Source organism: Sinocyclocheilus anshuiensis, unplaced genomic scaffold, assembly GCF_001515605.1.
Source record: "Sinocyclocheilus anshuiensis isolate Anshui unplaced genomic scaffold, SAMN03320099.WGS_v1.1 scaffold179, whole genome shotgun sequence".
In the NCBI taxonomy this organism is placed as follows: domain Eukaryota; kingdom Metazoa; phylum Chordata; class Actinopteri; order Cypriniformes; family Cyprinidae; genus Sinocyclocheilus; species Sinocyclocheilus anshuiensis.
In genome coordinates, this window is record NW_015549577.1 from 109,755 (window position 1) to 134,190 (window position 24,436).

At 34.8% G+C, this 24,436-nt stretch overlaps 1 protein-coding gene across 1 annotated transcript in view; it reads left to right on the plus strand.

The window, feature by feature from the left end:
* The first annotated feature begins 4,901 nt into the window (after positions 1-4,901).
* Positions 4,902-24,436, plus strand: part of sestd1 (SEC14 and spectrin domains 1) — a 38,283-nt gene continuing 18,748 nt past the window's right edge. The window contains exons 1-6 of the mRNA XM_016445615.1: positions 4,902-5,002; positions 7,018-7,081; positions 8,283-8,368; positions 9,919-10,027; positions 11,950-12,040; positions 15,700-15,813. Coding sequence (XP_016301101.1) covers positions 8,314-8,368; positions 9,919-10,027; positions 11,950-12,040; positions 15,700-15,813 — 369 coding nt within the window. The 5' untranslated portion in view covers positions 4,902-5,002; positions 7,018-7,081; positions 8,283-8,313. The remainder of the gene's footprint in view (positions 5,003-7,017; positions 7,082-8,282; positions 8,369-9,918; positions 10,028-11,949; positions 12,041-15,699; positions 15,814-24,436) is intronic.

Sequence of the window (24,436 nt, forward strand, 5' to 3'; positions counted from 1 at the left end):
CCTCTGCTCACAAGCACACAACTTGAAATTGTTTGTATTCAGCTTTTCTCTGACAAGCACTCTCAAAATCCTTGTGTGCCAACATGTTAACTTACTAAAGTACACTGACTATAAGGCTGTTAGTGTAAATCAAGCTCACTGTCACTTACTGCAGCAAGACACTTTAACATTTTCACAAGGGCTCTTTACTAATAAACATCAGTCAGCTCTGCTTCAGATCACTCCATAAATGTACTTCACAGCAATAAAGCTTATAAGATGGCGTAAATGTGTTTATAAAATGTCGTGTGAATCAAGTTTTTTCCAATGCTACAAACCTGCTAGTATTCCAGTATTGACCATTTCCAACTTTCACCATAGCTATATGCAAGTGAGTTAATACATTCCTTGTAAATCAACAGTCATTTCTCATGTGGCAAAATAAATGACTATTAAATTACTCACAATAGCTTGCTTCTTGTCATTAAGTCTTTAATGTAATTAATTTCACTTTGTAAGACTGATCGATACTGGGTTTCAACATAAAATGACCTATAATTCAGTGCCAACCAACAAAATTACATTACATTTCATCTTAAAGTCCCAACAGACAATCTATGTACAAGGATGAATTGATTTCATTCAGACTTGTTTGCGAATTTCCAATTTGTTTTTGTAAATTAGATTTGCAAGAAAAATTGGAATCTCATGAGAATGCTGGAAAGTGCGGAAACTTTGTCTGGAGTCATAAAGACTAGTTTACATGCTACATTATTAAATAAAAGTGTTGAAAACAAATGATTTGTCATCTACATACACAACATAAGGTAAGTCAATTCTTGGCAATCATCTCGGTAACAACCAAGTGTAGAGATTTTCCACTCGGTGCCAATTTAGCTTCTTATAAATAAAACAAGACTGTAAGTAAAACGTTAAATAGAAATGGAATTTATTACAAACAGGCAAGTAAACTATAAAAATGTGATTCGTTCTTTTAACTGGGCAGGCCTTTTTTTTGGCTCATTTACATGTAAGGCGGGGCTTCCACTTGTCTATCAAAAATGGGATTGGCCCTTTTAACTGGAATGCGTTACTACAGCCGCAATAGTAGGCCTATGTATGGACATTCCATTCTCACATCCCAGTTATGTAATGAATTAGTTTTCTTTGCTATATATTAGCATGTTAATTCACAACTGACTGAAAATACACTAAAATGTGCTATTGATGTGGTGTTATTACGGCCATTTGAAGTCGCCAGGATCCTGTCAGACAGCGGCTCCAGTGCGCCCTCTGTTGACTGCATTTAGTCTGCTGTTATTTAGGTGAGTGTTTCAAACTTCCTTCAAACTTTACTGAGAAACTTACAATACTACACAAGAAGAGGATAGATAGATAGATAGATAGATAGATAGATAGATAGATAGATAGATAGATAGATAGAGATAAAGACCTTCTTCAAATAAAAATGAATCATACATCTAAAAGAGGACGATCGAGAGCCAATTTCGCTGATGCCTGAGGAAAACGGGAACAGCACTAATAGTGGCTGGATTGGACACACTGTCCTTGCAATGTGAGTTCCAGTAAAAACCCCTGTGTGGCGAACACAGATGCACTGCCAGTCTGCTCTTGTCAAAACTGTCCCCAGGGGTGACAGGCAGTAATTACATATCAGCACAATTACTGCGCAGTGCCATGAGAACAGTCCGCTGGTACACCGGATCTCTGCATCTGCTCATTACCGCAGTAAAACTCATTGTGTAATCCAGCGGTAACCGTCTGACTGCGGCGGCTGCATAACATTTCCACCGCCGTCCCATTCAGCACAACAGCTTTATTTGACCAACAACTCTATCTAGCCAAATCATTGAAATTAAAGTCAACAAAGTGTAGGCCTATTTATCAAATGCACCAGTGGCCAAACAAACTGTTCAAAGCGTAATAAAGTATCATGACAAAGCTGATTTCTAAAATACAACTGTTCAGTCATGACGGAAAATTTTCGGTCGACCTGAAAAGTTTCCAAATATGTGACATATTTCCAGAGATTTGGATCAGCTCGTTTGTGGTAATGATGAAAAGAAATATTTTTTAGAACAGCAGCAAGTTTATAAAAAAAGGTGACTGGGCTGAAACGTATCCTTGTATTGAAACTGGAGAAAAGAGACATTTCGAAACATCATTTCACCGCATACTTTCGCTTGCCACAGGACCTTTTATGTCCTATAGGCTAATGTGTCATATTTACGCATGATAATCAGTGCAGCTTTCAGTGGGAGGGCTGATTGAAGTTATTAATAAATAAACATGGATGAATGAAAAAGTATGAGGGGATGTGTTTGATATTAAAAGGAACTATTAAAATGCAATAAGCTGTGAAAGAGAATTGAATACGCTACTGGATGCCTTCTGTATGCGGGCTCCAAGTGGAACACGGACAAGCGGTCAAATAGCCTACACGCAACCAGTCTCAGTGGCGTCACAATAACACCAGTTCTAAATATTCCTAAACATTCAGCGGTTTTCCCGTGGAATTGGGGTACTTTAACTCTGTTGCCACAGGTTGTTTTTTATGTCCATGAGTCGAAGCGACTTCAATTACGTGGTATTTAGCCCCTGGAATATGAATTTTACCAGGGGAACCCCGCCAACAGACATGCATATATATATATATATATATATATATATATATAGTGGAAAAAATAATTAATTAATTAAACCATCCACTAAAAATATGTGGAAAAAATATTTAACCAAACATGAAAACAAAGAAAATAAATAAAGGCTCTGGTCAAAAAAGGTTCCTGGCCACTGGTGCAGACAAAGCAGGAAATGATTCATTTTTGACACAAGTGACAAGCCAGAACAGTTTCCAATTTACAGTGACTCAATGAGCAAACAGAGACATCTAGTGGCATCTTTCTACGCCTTTTTAAACCTCGATAATTAGGCTACTCTGAGCTAATATTATTACCATAGCAACTGAATCTATCCATGTTCTTCTATTTTTGGAACCCACACAACATAGGGTGTGGGCCCACTTATCTTCATTTTCCTTTAATGCATCTTCAAGGGAATTTAAATGAGGCTGTCATCAGTTAAAGCATGCTATTTATGTAATTGTTTGTTCTATTGCATTATGTTTATTAACACTGTTTATTGACACTAGTATTCAGTGCAAATTAGCATGTTTCCCAAATACACCACAAAATAATTTACAAATGCCTCTTACATTACTGTTTACAATCCACGACATCATGTTTTCATCTTGAACCAAAATTGTTGAGAAGTGCAAATGTCAAGTCTATTCTTCTTATTGTAGCATGTAGCACAGTTTTATTTAATTGTATTCAGTAAATAATGTCAAACAATATAGTTGGGATTATTGCTCAAAGAAAAAAAAAATTTTAGGGCAATTTTTGGTTTAATTGCCCTAAGACTAGCAAGTACTTTCCCAGAAATTGTAGGATGCACAGTCAGCTAGTACAGCATCTGTGTGGAGTGGCAGTAGTAACAATACCACAATATACCAATACATTTTTGAACTTCGAATTGAGCAGGAATTATAAAAAAAAAAAACATTAAATATTAGCTACAAGAAAACATAATATGCATAAATGGCTTGTATAAAAACGGTGTACATATACTAAAGAATGGGGTTTACACTTTGCAGTGAATGTTAGTTGGTTTATTTGAAATGCCAATATTTCACTTAAAAACCGATACCTGTAGTATTGGCTACAGAAAAGATATTAAACATTTTCACTTTTATTGCCAATGCAAAAGATACAGTTCTTTGAATACATGTTATCCGAACTCTGTGACATTTATAAATATGCGTGTCTTGTAATTTGAGATATTTCTATAGAAATGTACACCGGACTTCAGAAGTATGATCCTTTCAATATTAGACATATTAAACCATCTTTTACAATTTGAAGTCATCATACAGATTTCTGTCATTTATTAAACAGAATGTAATGTTTTAAAGTGGGACAATAAAACAGCAACCACAAAACATACAGATTCCTTTATCACAATCTAATAATGTTGTTTTTTAAAGTAATCTTTACTTGTCTGTTATCATCTGTTTGTTTCATTTTGTAACTTTGAACTTATTTCTTAATATAAAATATGTTTAGTTTGACACATTTTGATTGAGAAATGGTAAAAAAAACAAAAAAACACCTAGATTGTGATTTATTCTTTTGACTGTTTTCTTGTGGCAGAAATTACAACATCGCTCAAACTAGAAATTCACTTCATGTTCGAACATTTTTTCCATGGTCGATTCGATGTCAACGTTCCTCTACGAATACAAGATATCGTTTATTTAAAGGGGTCCTATTATGCTTTTTCACTTTTTCAACTTTAGTTAGTCTGTAATGTTGCTGTTTGAGCATAAAAAAGATCTGCAAAGTTACAAAGCTCAAAGTCCACTTCAAAAGGAGATATATTATTTAACAGAAATCACTTTTCAAAAACTACAACGAACGACTCGTTTGGACTACAACGCATATTTTCTGGGATTTGTGATGTCACAAATATCGACGAATGGGATGAGACCTGGTTGAGCTGCACTAGAGAAGGCAACGAGTGTTATCACTATTGGAGACACGCTAGCTTTCCCAAAGCAGACGAACTTAGAGTGCTTACAATCATCCGGGTTTAAATCACGCACAAATTGATTTGATTTTGACGCAATATTTACACTGAAGCTCGCAGGCGGTTATGGTAAGGGGCGTGACATTTCCCGACCAGGCGCCGAGTGCTGCCAATCACAAAAATCAAGACTTTGTAAAAGAGCATAATAGGACCCCTTTAAAAGATGCACTGTGTGTTTAAAGAAACACTAGACTCCGCCCACTACAGTGAGAGACACGCCCTGCTCCATCATTTGGGAGGAGCTATATGAACAGGACCAGCCTCTTTCTAACAAAACACAACGCCGAGAGTCTTCTCAGTATCAAAGGCTATTATCAATAACATCGATCGACTCCGGGGCCTAATACGGAGAAAGGTAATTTTATTTTTCATAATAATCCATTAACGTGATTAAGGATGCTGTGTGGTTCTGAGCGAAAGCACATGGATCATGCATCCTCGTCTTTAGCAGGGCTAACAGTCACAGCATTATTGTCGACGTTCATCTAAAGAAAGTTAGTCAGGGATTGTCCTTATATTCAACCCCAAAATACACCGCGTTCATGTTAGTCATGCATTAACCTCTATAGTATGAAATCTAGGTAACTGCATGCGGATCTGCGGCTCGCGCGTGCCAGAAGCCATGCACGCTGCCAGAAAATATGGTTCATGCTCACGTGGAGTGAATGCCAAACTGCATTTAAATATGTGTTTTCCCATGACATTCTAGCCACGTACGTTGTTGTTAGTATGGGAGATTGTTTCACTGCGCAGATGACCTGTAGTTTTAATATTATGTAGGCCGTATTGGTGGATCCCGTCTTTGTCTCGCGCCCGAGCACCAGAGCACGAGCGAGTCTTTCGTGCAACTCTCAGCCAGCTGTTGGTTTGAGTCCAGACACTGATTCCCAGGACTAGGCTAGCCAACTGTTGTCTTTATGTGTCCAGAGACGAGTCTCTTAAGATCACAGTATGAAATGTAATGCTTAAACTGCCAGCGTTTATGATTATAGAGATGCACTGACATGCACAATTGAGTGAATCTTGTCCAGAACATGTCCAAGTCCAGTTTCATCATTTAATTAACGGAAATGAATACAATTATGGTTTGCTTAAAGAAAATAGTTTTTTTTCATCATATTAACATTGTTTGTGACTTATAAGCACATTTCCTCTGTTTCTTGTTACTGTAGTACAGAATCATGTCTCATCATGATAGTATTTATTGTTCTACAGTACCTTTCATTTATGCTGATCTAGTTTAAAACAGTGCATCACAGCATTGGTTTTACTGAATACAGTAAATTTTAGTCCTGTTTCATCATTTTAATCAACGGAAATAAATACGACAATTAAGGCTTGCTTATAGAAAATAGATTTTTTCATCATATTAACATTGTTTGTGATTTATACGCACATTTCCTCTGTTTCTTATTACTGTAGTCCAGAATAATCTCATCATGATAGTATTTATTGTTCTACCTTTCATTTATGCTGATCTAGTTTAAAACATTGCATCACAGTATTGGTTTTATTGAATACAGTAAATTACAGTAAAGAGAATCTCATGACTCACTATTACTGTCATGAGAATGAATGTGAATTGCAATATGAATTTTGATGGAAAATTTGTGTATTTGTCATGAAAATGTCATAATGCAATGAAATGGTCCAAACATACCAATAGTGAAACATGCAGATGTATTAAGGCAATGACAATTGTTTTTTTGTAAATGCAAAATATCATGCAAAAATCAGTTTTGCATATACTGTGACACTGCAGAATGATTATGTCCTAGAACTCTTACGATTCTGAGAGATTTGCACAAACATGGGCGTTGGCAGACATTTGCATTGGGATTGGCCAGTGGGTTGCATGGTAATTCAGTGTGCAGCAGTGCAGTGTAATACTTCTAAAGGACCAAAGGCCAATTTTTTTTTTCAGACACATCAGCAAACCTTGTAACCGCTGCTGAGCTGTCCTTTCCGTCCTTTCCTAAATAATGTGGCACTTTTCCTTGCATCAGCTTATGTTAAGATGAGTTTGCCAAGCCATGTTTCCTTCGCAATCCTCCCTAAATCTTTTATTGCCGTTAAAAAATCTTTTTTGACACATTTAATTGGTATTACTATCATTGCTGCTGGTTGATTATTGGATGCTTACATGACCACTTCCATTCTCGGCAGTTTATGAAGAGTTCTTTATCACTCAAATGAATTCTGATGTAGTCAGGTTGGTTGAACTGTCATTGCTGTAAGCTGGATGCCAGAATCCAAATCGTCTTAAAGTAGTGTTTTTTTTTTTTTTTCTATCTCTCTCATTATCTGTAACTCTTCCACACGTCATGTTTTCCCCTTTCTCCTCTCCTGCATCTCTCTGCGTCTTTGCAGAACATGTACCAGGAAGGAATCGCATGAGATGGAATGTTCTTGAAATGCTGCGTCATCGCTGAAGGTGAGTGAGACTGTCAGCTCTTTGAAATCTAGATCAGCCTGCATTTGAGGACTCCGATCACTATGTAGTTGAATCATGCTGTGAATGTTCCAGTGTTGCCTAATTGTAGTGATTTAACCTACTTTTCTGCTTGTTTTGCCAGTTTGTCTGTTTTTGTATCATTCTGGTATTTCTGGCATGGTGAATGTTGCTCTGTTAAGGGTTTTGTTGAAAGCACTTTTTGTTTAAAATTGTGCTTGTGAATTTATCATAAAAATGAACAGGAATGCAGTGAGTGACTTGGCATTAAAGGAATGGTCCACTCAATTGAAATTCTGCCATTAGTTACTCACTCAAAATGTTGTTCCAAACCTCTTTTTTTTTTTCTCAATGAAACCATAAAGAAATATCCTTAAAAAAAAATTTGAACAACCTGGCTTTCTTCAAGCTATCTTCTGAAGTCATCTTTCTTTACTCACCTTCATGTTGTTCCAAACCAGTATGACTTTCTTCTGTAGAATATAAAAGAAGATATTTTAAGAATTGTCTCCATTTTGGTTACAGTTGACTTCTACTTTATGGACAAAAACTGTTTGGTTGCCCACATTCTTTAAAATATCTGCTGTGTTCCGCAGAAGAAAGTAAGTCATACAGGTTTGAAATAACATGAGGTTGAGTAAATCATGACCAGTCCCGACAAGTTTGATGTTCTGTGAATAATAACTTCAGTTTTGGTTGGTTCCTCATGCAAAGCTGTTGTTTTATGATTCTGTTATAGTGTTTTTCTTGTTCTTGTTCTGAGCTTGACATCAGTGGTCCCTATTTTAGGGTAAACTATTCCTTTAATTTACAGAAAAGCTGTTTTTGTGTTTTAAATCTCTCAAAGAACTGCATGTTATATCTGCCTGGAGAGTATCTATTGAAGTATTTTGAGTCATAGGCACATATGTAGTTTTATTCATTCTGTGAGACAATTTGAGGCTATAATCGTGAAATCGCAGGTATTTGTTTTAGCCCTAAATGATCACATGACTTCTAAACTCAATCGTAAAGGGATAGTTCACCCAAACATTTTAATTCTGTCATCAGTTACTCACCCTCAAGTTGTTCCAAACCTGTATGATTTTCTGTCTTCTGCTGAACACAAAATAATTTTAATTTTAGGGTAATCTATCCCTTAATATGTTATCTAAAAAGATACTATGTTGTCAACTTCTTGCAGCTGCGTGAGTACAGTATAGTCTCATTCCAGGATGGAGGCCTTCAAAATACTGCCTGTGCTGAAGAAGAAACTGGCCTTCCTGTCAGGTAAAGACCAATAATATATATATTCCAAATAATTGGAAGTAGTTTTATTTTATTTTCTGAGTTATTTGCGCAGGCTGGACTCTAAAGGCCCATTCACACCGAGGATAACTATAACGATAACAATAAAGAGATGGTTTTACAATTTTTTTCTAAATTAAGAATATTAGAGTTAACTATAACTAAATACCACAACTACAACCACAGCTCAACAAGCAAAGTCCATTAGACCACCTCTCTGACAGCAATGCCACATATGAAAAATTGCTTGCACTCATATGTTCTTTAACTTATGATAGGATGCCCTTATGTCCACTAGGGCTGTGCTATATGGACAAAAAAAACCTATCGCGATTTCTTTGATCAATTTTGCGATTTCGATTTTAATCGCAATTTTGACACACACAGACATGCTTTACAGTCATTCATGCATTCAGTGTGAATTTGAAACATATTTCCAAAAGAAAACCAATTAGAGCTTGATCAAAAAGCTGTAACATGTCTCTAGAACAGACATAAGGCAAAATAATCACTAAGTAAAGGTGTAACAAAATGTCTCTAGAATAGACATATGGCAGAAAAAAAAAATCCTGTGTCCAGGGATTTTTTTTGCCATGCTGTTAATTTTTACAGCGAATAATGCGCTGTCACTTTAATTCTGCGCGTATAGCACAGCAGAAATAGATTGCGTGCGGAAACGATCGCAGAATGATTGCAGCAGACGCACCGCTCCTGGAGCGCACTGCTGGACCGCAATCGCGTGCGGTGTGAACGCTCTGATCCATTAACATGGGCGCGGACAAAATACGCACCACAGACGGAGTGTGTGAAGTGAACCTGGCGTTACGTTTGTATGCCCGCCCGGTCTGTTCTGTTCTGTTCTCGTGCTCCATTTAGGCGCGCTGCATTCTGATTGGTTCGTATAGCATATTGCGGGAGGTCGGGGGCGCGGAAAATCGTGCTATAAAGCGATTTAGAAATCACGCACGCTCAAATCGCGATTTTATGACGATTTTGATTAATCGCACAGTCCTAATGTCCACCTTATTTTATGTCTTCCAAAACTCAATATTATCAGGATATGAGGCTGCTTTGTCCATTACCTTAGCCTAATGGTTGTATTTTTGTGTCAGCATGGCTCCTGCTTTGAAAAGTCTTCTGAATGATGCTTGCATGTCAACAAGAACATTGGCAAAATGGACTGATAAGTTCTTTAAATCTCTATCATTTGGTTAAGACGCACAGTATGTTTTTTTTTGCAAAGGACTTTGCACTAAATTGGATAATGAAAGATTCTAGGAAAGGAATTACTGAAAAACATTTCATGCTTGGTGTCCTCGAAAGTGCATGTTCCCATAGATGACACTCGACATACTGCGAATTAATTGCAAGTTGCAATGTCATGAGGCTCTACTCCTCCACTAGCTTTTTGTAGTGCGTCTTTTCCTTAAAGCCTCACCGTCTGACACGGTTTTTCCATTTGAACATCATACTTTACTCTGTGCTGCTGGATTTTCTGCATATTTCCTGACTCGGCCTGTTTGGTTTTCCAGGAGGCAAGGACAGGCGCAGTGGTTTGATCCTGACCATCCCACTGTGCACTGAACAGACCAGCATGGAGGAGCTCAGTGCCACTCTGGATTACCTACTGAGTATTCCCAGGTAAAACACCGCTTTGGAAACCTTTCTTGAATGAATGCATCCCTCCATTGCAAAGGCAAGCACCTGTCAAAGCATGGAGAGCAGAAATGAAACATGAATCTGATCATTGTAATTATAATGCACACTGTTACGATCTTCACACATGGAATGGAAAGTGCCCATAATTCATGATCAGACTGTGGTTAGAAGTTGAAAAATTCTTTTATTGATTTCTCCAGACCTTTGAAGGTCTTTCAGGCTTCAAGGCTCTGGAAAGATTTTGCTGTATGTTCTTGTTAGTTTGTCCTTATTACATTTGTGTTTTACTGTGTTGGGTTTTATATGAAATGAATTGGTTCTGATTCTGAATTCCGATTAGATGAAGCACGTCCTAAACCTCTGGATAAATATTCACATTCTGCATTCATGCCAAGTTGCTGTGTTGCTTGGCAACCACAAACTACATACAGAATGAATATATTCTAATTCTTAGGGTTAATTAATGTATTTATTGAACGCTTTGCCTTATGCTTTTGTTGCTGCAGTTTGATAAAAATAAGTCGGCAGAAATCAGCAAAAAAATAAGTCCGAAAATAAATGTTCAGATTTTTGTCGCTATGAATTGTGAATGTCTTTTTACTGTTTATTTATTATACGCAATTCGAAACGAATACTTCAAAATCAGTAAGATTTCAAATCAATTGTGGAGTTGTTAAAATTAAATGTAGACACCACAACATTATAATGTATAGTATAAAAAATAGATATTAGGGATGCTCCGATCCGCCTTTTTTGCCTCTGATACCGATTCCGATACCTAGGGTTCGGTATTGGCCGATACCGATTCCGATCCGATACCAGTGAAGTTTTTTTCCCTAATTTAAATAAATGTAGAATTTATATATCTCTGTGTGTGGAATTGATAATCATTCTTTCACAATCTACTAGATACAGACTACGTCATTATAAAGAAAAATAAAATAAACAAATATGAAAAAATATAGGCCTATGTATATTTATAATCTATGACAAAAATTTATCATAACGAGAAAAATGGCACTATCGGAGCCGATACCCGCTATGAATATCGGATTGGCGCATCCCTAATAGATATTAGAGATGGATATTAATTTTGCTAGACGTTCATGAAGTGTTATTTGATGATTAGTGTTTTTAAAGATTTAAAAGTGAGCATTAGATGAAAAATGTAATCAAAATGTAAACAGTTCAGTATTCATTATTTGATGATACCAATAAATGATAAAAGTCTAATATCAGTCAAAACTGTGAAGAAATGTGGTAATTTCTTGCATCCCTAATTTTTACCTAGGAAAAAAGTTTTATGTACTTGGCATGTGCTTGTGCATGTTTATTATCCATGGTAAAAATCAAGATAAATCACAGTCTCTTATGGCTCATTGCTTTAATCTGATCCTATTATTAAAGAGATAATCATACCCTGAGCTTTAGCGGCCAGTTGAGTTTTGACTAATGTTGAACCTCACATGACTGCTGGCAGTAAGACCATCACTGGTTCTGTAGTCCCTTTTATTTTTCAATGCTCTTATAGTGACCTTCTCCAAATTACTTTCTGGTGACATTTTACTGGGTGAGTTGGCTGTTCTCTTCCCTCAAAGAATGAAAAGAAATGTTGTTCAGGCCTAAAAATGTTTTTTTCTTTTTTCTTTTTAGAAACCAAAATAGTAGCTGTATGATTGAATACATGTTTCTTGGAATCTGTGAGACACTGTGACTCAAACAAACTCAGTTTATTCATTTTTAAAATGCAACCACAGAACAAACAAATTAGTCTGTTCAACAACACCACCACAGTGGAGTCATTGTAATTGATTCATTGTATGTGGACTGACAACATGTGTTTGCCTATCATATGTACTACGCGGCCGAATAAAATGTCATGTTTTTCTGTTGTATCTCTGCAGCGAGAAGTGCAAAGCTCGTGGTTTCACCGTCATCGTCGACGGCAGGAAGTCTCAGTGGAATATAGTGAAGACTGTTGTTCTGATGTTGCAGGTAGGAAAAGAGATTTTTGTTTTATTTGCACGCTTTTGGGTTTTGTTCAGATTGGAGGAAAGCAACAAGGGAGAAGTAGTTTATGTGGAAACGTATGTTCTTGTTTCTTTGACCTCTGGTTCTTGCTTTTTTTCACTAATGGACCCCATTAATATTTGTGGTGATTATTTAAAGAGTGCTTAACTCCCCTCAAATACAAGTAACTTCTGAAGGAATACCTGCAAATAATGAGATTTCAGTGCTATTATGAGAAGCCCATGCAGTGTGTGTTGGCGCCTGGCGGCCTTCCTGGTTTTGTAGAGCGCATTGTGTTGTTGGAAATTTTTTGACTTTGAGCTTTGTTGAGCTGAATGGATGCTTGTTATTTTCTCCTGTTTATGGGACACTACACTGAATTGCTGCTGTAAACTTAGGCTTTTATTTTATATCATTACTTATTATTTGTTCCATCAAAGTCCCAAAATGCAAGTCCAGTCACTAAGTGGCCATCTTGGAAATGCCTCTGGATAGCTATTTTCTAGGCAATAGCAATAAAATATTGAAGACAGTGGTATCATAAATTTCACAGAAATTGTTCTAAAATACTTTCTTCAGGATTGGCCAGCTAAGACACATATTTTGAGTGAAAAACAGGTGGTTGGCTCTTTTAATTGAAAGGTGGGATGTCCTATAGCTCCTGTATTGATTGTTGCAGTTTCTCCCAGTTATTTTAGCTGTGAATAGTCTGTATCCTGTACTGTATCCGAGTCAGAATTACAAAGATTAGAATTACAATTGAATGCCACTTGAGGATAAACTTCCAGCTGGGAAATTTGTGTTGTGAAATTAGTGATGCTGTTGAATGACATTGCACAAACATGGCGACACCCAAGGCAATGCACATAGTAAATGATAAACCGTCACTTTTTTAAACAAATAAAATGCATCAGTGAATTTTTCCTCCCACGTTGAACATAAGTGATCCTCTGTTTATAATGCTACATACACTACACACACACACACACACACACACACTAGCGTAACAGTGTAACACTTCCATTCAAAAATTTGGGTTGTTTTTTATTTTATATATATATATATTTATTATTATTATTATTATTATTATTTACATTTTTTTTAAGAAACAGAACAGCACAGAAATAAAGGATGCATTAAATTGATCAAAAGTGACCGTAAAGACAAGTATAATGTTACAAAAGATTTCTATGATAAGTAAATTATGTTTTATAATAAGCAAATGATGTATCATGGTTTGTAATAGGGCTGGGCGATATAGCTAAAAAAAATGTATCAACGATAAAATGTTTCATATCGCTCGGTATCGATAATTATTGGCATTTTTTCTAACCTTTTTTAAAACAAAGAGCAATAGAAAAAAAAACGTTTAAATTTAACCACTGTATTTTTAAATTAACCCAATTTATTGAGACAAATAACAAATATTTTTTGTTTTAACAGTCACAAAATAAAATTTAAACAGATATATCATTTCTAATGTTTTATATGCAGATTAAATAGGTCTGAAGGAAATGTATGGCTTGTCTCCCGAGGCCACAGGAGGGCGCAATGAGCAAAATAATGCAGCACATTAAATTGCCAACGCTAAGGAAATAACTGTCTATAAAAAAACGTGCATTACGTCTAAATGAACTAATATAAATCAAACATAATTTTGTAAATTGCATAAACAATTATGAACAAAACAGCATCATTTATTTATGCATTGCTTAATACAAAGAGTCGAATCGCCCATCATGCAGATAGCATTTAAAAACATAAGAGACGCAGTGAAAAGGAATAAATCTCCACAAATTTGTGACGTGTTTTCTAAAAGTTTCAACTGTTTTAACTTTGCATGGCTTTTTATACATCTCTTGTGTGAGACGCGAGTGCAGCAGTCATATTTGTCCGTCTAAAAAAATGCGCTAAATATGCATTCTGTGTGAATGGCTTGGTTTCGGGTTTTAACCTAATCAAGATCTTCTACGCATTGAGCTACTATATTTCTCTAATATTTTGAATGAATAACGCAGCAACTGCGCGTCCTGTGGGCTAGACTTAATTCTTTTTTTTTTTTTATTCACAATCTCCTCATCATAGGCAGGCACAGTACTCAATTCAGCATGTTCGTGTTTGTGTGTGCGGTCTGCGTCACTCATAGCACGTGCCTATATCGTGCACTATATCGGAAAAAAAAATTCTATCGTTATCGAAGAGGGTGTACCGTCGATAAATATCGATACCGTTTTATCGCCCAGGCCTAGTTTGTAAACACGGAAACTGTTTTCAGTATTGATAGTAAATGTTTCTTGAGCACCAAATCAGCTTATTATGATTTCTGACACTGAAGACTGGAGTAATGATGCTGAAAATTCAGCTTTTCTATCACAGGAATAAATTACGTTTTAAAATATAGTCAAACAGTTATTCATTTATTTAGTTATGTATTTATTTAAATCATATTACTCTTGTTACTGTTTTTTCAATCAAATAAATGTAGCCTTGATGAGCTTAAAAAAACCTTTTTGTTCTTTTAAAAGCTTAAAGTACTGATCCCAAACTTTTGAACGGAAGTGTATTTTTTTGCAGTTGAGTTATTAAAAAGACCCCTGTTGACTTACAAACACTTACATTTTTGCACTTGTCATTTTGTTTCAGGCATTAGATTTCCTAGATTTCCTGAAGGAAATAGCAGCATGAAGGCAGCATTAAAACAGCATTAGCTTTGAATTTTTATTCAGTTTTGTTGTATTCCTACTTTGAAAGTCGCTGTTGAATTTATTGCAGATATTTGTGAAGAAAAACAATGTTTGAGAAAAATCAATACCTTGTAACATCTAGTTTTTATTAGTTTTAGTCACGTTCATACTCTTTTTAGTCTAGTCAAGTTTTAGTCAACTAAAAGTCTGAGCATTTTAGTCTTATTTTAGTCAGAATTATCCATGACTATTTTCGTCTAGTTTTAGTCGACGAAAACTGATGACATTTAGTCTAGTTTTAGTCAATTCGTCACATGACCAGCATTTACGTTGCGTCTCGTTTTCGTCACGTGATAAAGGTTCGTTGACGACGATATTTAGTCATAATTTTCGTTGACGAAAGCAACACTAGTAACATCCACTTTGAATGGAACACAGCATATGGACTATTTTATTATTGAACCCTAACACATGTTAAAGTTGTTTCTACCTCGTAGATTTGTGTAATTTAGCTCCAACTATTGGTGGTGGAGATGGCAAAGCCTCACCCTGTTCTCTGCTTGACACATCATTTTTTATTTGTGTGTTGTACGTTTGCTGTGTGCAGATAACTTCATTTCAACAGACCTTACAGATGTGATTTAAAAATAGAATGCAGTACTTTTATCTGTAAGCCTTCTCTCCATTTGAGAGCTTTAGGAAATATGACACTATGAGAGTTTATTCTGAAATCAAACTGTCCTTCAGACCAGAAGGTTCAATAAAATTCATCAGTGGATTTTAACATGTTGATTTGGCAGTTATGTTGAGTAAACTGAAAGGTTTGTGTAATCTCTGTCCCCTTATGTATATCAATGATCGATCCATTACTATTGATCAATAAAAAGAAAATGATCACCTCTTATCTTATTTGTTTGTTATTTGCAGCTGGAGGGTGAACTGTGATGTTTTTTCTTTTAGAATGTGATCCCAGCTGAGGTCTCTCTCGTGTGTGTGGTGAAACCTGATGAATTCTGGGACAAAAAAGTGACCCATTTCTGCTTCTGGAAGGAGAAGGACAGGCTTGGCTTTGAGGTAAGTGTGCTAGAAGTGTTTTGTTTTAGTGGACAAAGAGCTACACTTTGACTTAACTGTATTTGACATCAGGCGTGGGCACGTGTACACAAGCACTTGGTGATTAAATATGAGAATATTTGTTACTTCTCAACTCCTAAACATTTCATTTTTCATTTTATGATTGGTTGCAGTGGCATGTTGTGTGGTATCTTGTGGTCTGATTGGTTAAAGGTTGGGACTGCAAATGTATACGGACACTGTTGCATCAGTTTTATTTGTACATTAATCTCACAATATACAAATGGTACCTTTAAATAAACTCTTTAAGTCAAACATTAAAGGGGTCATATGATGCTGCTAAAAAGAACATTATTTGGTGTAATGAAATGTTTATGCGGTTTAAGATTCAAAAAACACATTATTTTCCACATACTGTACATTATTGTTTCTCCTCTATGCCCCGCCTTTCTGAAACGCGTTGATTTTTACAAAGCTCATCGGTCGTAAATACAACTTAACCACTGATTTCTAGTCGTGTCCTCTTTTGTCCAAACAAAGTAGTTTCACTTTCACAACGAAACCGCGTCACACACCGCGGCCTTGAGTGAGCGGAGGCCGGCTTGAGTGAGCAGAGGCGGGCGGGCTTGAGAACGGTGCCAGATCTTCTTTATGCACCAAGAGCTTGTAACACTCCAAAGAGAAAGAAAAAATTGAAATAGCATCATATGACATGAATTCCACAAAATAAACAGGTTAACATCTAGTCAAAAGTTTGGACTCACTACTTGCTCATTTTATTATTACAATGTTCACATTTTAGCATATTGGTAATAATTTAAATGATGTAATATGTTGTTTTATAATACCTTTTTTGAAACAGTTTTTTGTTACGATTATGCAAAAGCTTTTTTTTTTCTGTCAAATAATTTATCTAAACGACCCAAATGCATATTTGAATCTTTCAGTGCTCAAATATTTAATGAAACCTTAATAATTAAACCTCTCCTATTTTTTTTCCTCCAATTTTTTTATTTATTTTTAAAGTTGATTTAGTCACCTCAGCTTTTGTGTTCATCCTAAATGGACCATTTAGAATGGTTCCACTGTGTTTTCCATATGCATCATACCACAGCGTCATCACTTTGTATAGCTGTGCATAATACGATCACACAGACAGTGTATTTAATTAGTAACGCCCAAAGGATCTCATGCGTATAAGTAGGTAATTTCCTGCATTCGCTGTGAATAATGAAACTCCAAATACAGAAGCTGCGCATCTTCATTTACAATGGTCTGGGGCTTCACTGTGAGACTATGTTTTTGTTATTGACACTAATGCAATGGCTTCCTTTCTCATTTATTTGTCAGGGCTCAGAGAGATGTGCTGTGAGGGGAATAAGGTTTTCAGGGCAGTTTTAGGGCTTTAAAGGTCATGAAGCACATTTGGGCATGTCTGAATTAATCATGCTGGGAAACTTTCTTTTTTAGCTTTCAGTATTTTTAATGAGGCTGTGATGTTTAGGCCTCTCTTTTTGTTTTTTCTTTGAGGTCTATTTGTGATGTTAGAAATTAATTTATTACAATTTGATAGTATTCATGTATGACCCCTTTTACATTGAAAATAACTCTGAATTGGTTCTTGGTTGATATTATTTTTACATTCAGTTTACCTTTTTCAGTCATCTAGTGCCCATTTAAAGTTATTCTTTAGTAACTCTATTCATTTAAGAGAATCTTTAGCAAAGTTTCATAGTTTAGATAACTTGCAGAATCTACAAATTGTTTTTATAATAATAATAATTATAATAGTAAGTATAATGTATATTTAAATATTTGTAATTTAATATAATAGTACTAATCATTAATAATATGTAATGCAAATTATAATAAAAATCTATTATTATTTTTATTTATAATAATAGTATATTAATACTAATATATATTATACTAGTATAATAATAATAGTAACTATTTAATACATATTTAATATTATAAATTGAAATCATAATTATTATATTATTATAATATTTACAATAAAATAAATACATATTTAGATTTTCTATATTGTCTTATTGGAATTGGTCTGAATAGTACTTGTAGCATGTAGTAAGTGTTTAAATAACTATACAAGGGAATGTTTCAAATGGGTTGGTTTGGATCCTTCACTTTAATAGATCTCTGCATTTCATCATCTCTCCTGTAATATCATAAATTAGAGCAGACTGCAGTGTTTCCTCCTAATTGGGCCATGAAGAAAATGGGTAAAGTTGGCAGCCGGTGGCATTTGTGTTAAATGGGCAGCCCTCTGGAATGCACTTTAGGAGCAGGAAATGGGCTGTATGTGAACGTAACGGTAACATGATCGTGCTAATGTGCACTACACTACAGTATGCAGCCATTAATAGTATGTGCACTGATGAGGCCTGGCCTCAAACCGCATACACATTTGTCTGGCCATCTTGCTCCGTGCCCTCACTGGGCATTTACCAATGATGCCATGTTGCCTGACAACCATCACATGGATCCCGCCAAGAGCTGGATGACGTGTTCAGAAGGACAGTTGAACCACTGTCTCCTAAATGGAAACCTCTGTATGTGTATGTTTGTTGGGGTCAGTGTGTTGTTTGCTCTGTGATCTGGGCCAGCAGGCCCCTCTAGCTGCCTACAACTACCAGATGGCACAGTTTTTTTTGGCTGAATGGAGGTTAGTGTATCAGCATTAAGAAGTGGAGGCTTGAATACAGAGACTATGAAATCGGTCATTAACATACTCTTGACCTACTTGAGGATCCATACTTGAATGGGGTGTTTGTATGTGCAGCCGATCGCTGAGGTGCACGAGGACCGTACGCTCTGCATTAATCATTCTGCCCTAGAACCTCTTCATCACTGACGCTTGGCCAGGCATAAGTGAGCATATGGGAAGGAAAAGACCCGGAGGTCTTATTAAATAAGTGGATCCTCTTTCACTGCCACTTAGGGTCCATGGGACCATCTGTTACAGGACTGCACATTTTTTTATGCTTATTGCTGATTTTTCTTTCCTTTAAGGAGTTCAAGAAGCTGATGCAGAGATCCACTTTCCTTTAAAACAAAGGGAGTTGATAGCGGTAGACTTATAGACTATCTGGAAGAATTTTCAATCATATTTTTGATTTCAGCCAATTGTTGTATTATTGACATCTGGCAGCAGAGGCTAAGTGGATCATGCTAACCAGTCAAATCTTGACCCATTGATTTATTTATTGAGCAGGTCAGTTTTGACATTTTGAATCTCATTGCATTAGCTGACGACTGTATTGGCAGCCATTGACGTGTGTGTGTGTGTTTGTGTGTGTATATATGTATGTATGTTTAAAGTTTGTTTAAAGTAACTTAAAGCTTTTGTGTGAAACTTAATTGCTGTAATACATGCGCATTATATCAGCCAAATTTTTTAGTTTGTGTATAGCATTATTTACTCGGGTGTTGTTAAGTACAGTTTAACCACTAGGAACAGTTTAAAAAAAAATTTTTTTTTTTTTCTTCTCCCTAATTTCTCATTAGAAACAACTTATCTGAACAGTACTGTTCAAATCTTTGGGTCAGTAAGATTGTTTGTTTCTTTGTTTGTTTTGAAAAACATCTCTTATTATCACCAAAGCTGCATTTATTTGACACTGTAAAATACTATTATTGTGAAATATTATTACAATATCAAATAATTTTCTGTGTGAATGTATTGTAATATGTAATTTTAGTCCTGTGATGCAAAGCTGAATTTTCAGCATCATTACTCCAGTCTTCAGTGTCACATGATCCTTCAGAAATCATTCGAATATGCTGATTTGATGCTAAAGAATAATATCTCTTATTATTATCATTGTTGAAAACCGTTAAAAACCTGCTTAGTCTTTTTGTGGAAACTGTAATACTTTTATTTTATTTTTTATTTTTTTCAGAATTCTTGGAATAAATTTACAAGAACAGCATTTATTACTTTTATAATTCTTTTTCAAATATTGCAAACATCTTTGTTACTTTTGATCAATTTAATGCGTCCTTGCTGAAGTTGCAAGGTGACCAGAATGCGAGCTGCTTTGGGGGACTGTATTGATCAGAGAGCTTTAGCAGATGCAGTGTTTAATCTCCTCCAGCTAACCTTGCAGATGTGAGGGCACAGCTGGCACACATCCAAGCTGTTCCGGGTCACTGTGCGTGAAGAGCATTTCAAAGAGTTCACGGTACTTTGATTAAATGGATTAAGAATTTGGTGAGCAGATGGCTTTTAAAAGGCGTAGTACACCCCAAAATGAAAATTCTGTCGTTTATTTACCCACATGTTGCACTTGTATGTTTTTTTTTTTTTTTGTTCCTTAAACGAATCGAGGGCACAGCTGGCACACATCCAAGCTGTTCCGGGTCACTGTGCGTGAAGAGGATTTCAAAGAGTTCACGGTACTTTGATTAAATGGATTAAGAATTTGGTGAGCAGATGGCTTTTAAAAGGCGTAGTACACCCCAAAATGAAAATTCTGTCGTTTATTTACCCACATGTTGCACTTGTATGTTTTTTTTTTTTTTTTGTTCCTGACACGAATCGAGATCAGATGTCAAGCCTCAATAAGGCTTCTGAAATTATATGACAGCTTTGTGTGACGACCGATCATTTCACTGGTAATTTTCCTCTCTGCTGTAGCTCTTAAATCTCATTCCGTTACAATATATGCAAGAATCAATGGTAGGGATGTAACGATTCACTCAACTCATGATTCGATTCACGATTCGATTTGATTGCCGATTTTTTTTTTTTTTTGTACAAAATGAGATTTAAGACCAATTATAAAATTATAAACTCCTACCCCTAAATGAATCGCGATTTGTTTAGCATCTCAACCGATTTAAATCGATTTGAATCGATTTTAAACCGGTTCGCGGTTAATCGTTACATCCCTAATCAATGGTGTCAACGACATCAAAACTGCTGTTGTTTGATGTGCCTTAATTGCGATTAATCGCATCCAAAATAAAAGTTTGTTTACATAATATATGTGTGTACTGTGTATATTTATATGTATAGAAAATACACATACATGTCTATATTTAATAAATATACAGTATGAAATATATCTATATGCATGTAAATATTTGTTTACATGTATATAGATATATTACATATATTTATTAAATAAGATATATTGCATATATTTAATAAATTGTTATTTGACATTTCAATTTCACAAACAAATTTGCAGCCCTTTGAGAAATAATAAAAGGGCACCTTTTCTTTTATTTATCTTAAATGTCATTTTGTTAAAATTGTGAGAAAATTGTATCGTGAAACAAGTATAGTGAATCGTAACGCATTGTATGTTGAGTGAATGTAGTACACACACATACATATATGATTTGAGAGTTGCAGTGGAGGGAAAGATTATTAGTGAATAGTTTCAGTCTGTTCTAGGGCTGCACAATTAATCAAATTTCTAATCGCGATTACAATTATGGATGCCACAATTACGTAATCGTTCAAAGCAGCAATTAATCGTTCAAAGTCCACTTATGTTATTCTGCATGCTTAAGATGCGTTTTTTTCTTTCTAGATGTTATCTTAAGGGTTTTTTCCCATTATTTGAATTTTAGTTTTAGTATAACATTATAATACAATTCATATTTGTACTTTTTTTATAATTTTAAAGAAGAAACCAATCCGATGTATATTTGACATTTGAGGCTTAATACTATAGAAAAGCACTAAAGGCTTTTCAGTTAGTGTTTTCAGCTTGTTTATTTTCATATAAATATACGGCATGCCGTTGCATTAAACAATGGTATAAACATCATTCAATCGCAATTACAATTTCAAGGGAATAATCGACAATTATGATTTTTTTTGGTCATAATAGTGCAGCCCTAGTCTGTTCATCACACAGATAATGGATGGTTTCAAATAGATATTGTAGAAATAATATGGACTATTTGTAAGGGTGCTTCTCTATCTTTTTTTTTTATTTGTTGGTTTATGTATTTTTGTTATTTCTTGTTTCAATGAAAAAATAACAGCTTACACATCTGGAGGATGGGTGGTGGCCGCATTGTTATTTTTGAGTGAACTTTTCCTTTTAAGGCTTCTGCGAAAGGTGTTGAGTTTTTTCTTTAGTTTTCTGTCTTTTTAGTTTCTCTGCACACCTTCCATCAAATCTGGATTTGCAATGATGTCATGACAGGAGATAAGACGAAATACAGTTCAAAAGCTTTTATGCTCAAACTCCATTTTAGTATCTGCCACAGAAACTTCACAGCTCAAAACAAGGCTTTTTAGATGCGAGAACTCCTGTTTGTGAAACTGACATGAAACAAACCTCACTGTGGCTCATACTTGAAGAGGCTTTTTTTCTCAAACTGTCCCAGGCAGACGCCCCTGACATCCTGTGAGTAATGTACCCCAGATATTATGAATCCAAAATATTTTTCCCTGTCTCCTCTATGCTGGAACGCGGGCCGGACTTGTTTGCAGCGAGGCCTTGTCCCTCCGTCCCTCGTGTTGACTCAGCTGAACATATTTGTAAAGACAGCTGTGCTGTCTCTCTTCCTGTCCACACACCAAAGTCTCCTCATTTTTGAGACCGCATACATAAAGCACAGACATAGTAATGATAAACATTTGCATTTAAAGCATGACATAACCTTCTACCTCTAAATTCTGATTTGATGAGCCTCATTCTCGTTGAATTAATGTTGTTATCCTTTTGCATTAATGACCAGCTGATACATTTATCCCGCTTATTATATGACTACATACCAATTAAGTAAGTAAATAGACATGAAATATTGATTTAAGCTGGTTATCTGAAAATAAAGAGACCACTGAGTGGTATGAGGGACATCAGTAAAATATATAGGTTATTAATCATTATAAAGAATGTATTCATATTAATGTATTATTATTATTATTATTATTAATAATAATAATATGTCAGATTATTATTATTATTTTTTATATATATTTTGTTTGAACACCAGTTTCTTACACTATATGACCATTTAAACAAAATAATAGTTTATTTGCCATATGGAATTTATAATAATAATAATAAAAAGTAATAATAAATTATTATTGTTATATAGTATTAATATTACTATTATTATTAGTTATACTATCGTTCAAAATTTTGGGATCAGAACGATTTATGTTTTCTTAAAGGAGTTTCTTATGCTCATCAAAGCTGCATTTATTTGTTCAAAAATACAGGAAAAAATCTAATGTTGTGAAATATTATGATGTAAAATAACGTTTTTCTATTTTAATATACATTAAAATCAAATTTATTCCTGTGAAAAAAGTATAGCAGTTTCCAAAAAAATATTTGGCAGCAAAACTGCTGCCAACATTGATAATTATAATAATAAATCAGCATATTAGAATATTTTCTGAAGGATCATGTGACCCTTTATACTGGAGTAATGGCTGATGGAAATGCAGCTTTGCATCACAGAAATAAATTATATTTTAAAAGATATTAAAATAGAAACCATTATTTTATATTGTGGATCAGCAAGAAAAGAAAAATATTTCAATTTAACTTTCCATTTTTTACTTAAAGCGAATACTTCTTTGATACCACAGCAAATACTACTAGATTAGCTAAGAAAGTTTGAACATGATTAAAGAGAAAAGAGAACAGCCGGTAAAAATAAGAACAAATACACAAATTACAAGCATAGATAAATACAACAGAATATGTTACAAATAAAATAAGGTTGGTAGTATTCAAATACAGAAATGTAATAATTAGGGAAAATAACACTGCATAGTGTTCACTGTATAAATTAAATATAGATTTTTATCACAGCTGTTTTGTTGTTTGATAATCATTAATGACAGCAGCAGTATTTATAGGCCGCTGTCCCTTTAAGACCCGATGCACGGATCCGATATAATGATACACTTCACCTCCGATTTCTTTCTCAGCTGTTTTCATTCACTTGAGATATAACTGACTTTTACCTGAATGATTAGGGTTTACCTGAATGATTGTCGAGATGGGAATTTTGTCATAATTTTATGTGTATGTGTCTGTTCAGAGGATTCAGAATGTGTATGTATCATCAATTGTCATTATACAGTGATAATAATAATAGTCAGATATTGTTATAGTATTATTTTTTTTAAGTATTTAATTTGGACATCAGCCTTTAAGCTGAATTATTTTATGTCTAAGGAAAACAGTCAAGTATAGTTCATTTGTCAAATAGAATTTATAATAATAATAATGTGTTTTGTTTTTTTTTTTGTCATTATACAGAATTAATAATAATAATCGTTGTTGGTGTTAGTATTATTGTGATGTTACAAAAGCAATAAGTCAAGTATGTCTATTACATGTGCTACAGTTTTTTTTTTTTTTTTTTAAACCAAAGATAAGTACTTAGTATAATTATATAGTATAATAAGTATAAGTGTTCTTAGGCACAATGTAAAGTAGATTATTAAAATTTTGATGCTCATGATTATTAAATATCTGGCTGTGTAACCCCTTCTTATCATATTCAATTTACAGTATATACAGGTGCATCTCAATAAATTAGAATGTCGTGGAAAAGTTCATTTATTTCAGTAATTCAACTCAAATTGTGAAACTCGTGTATTAAATAAATTCGA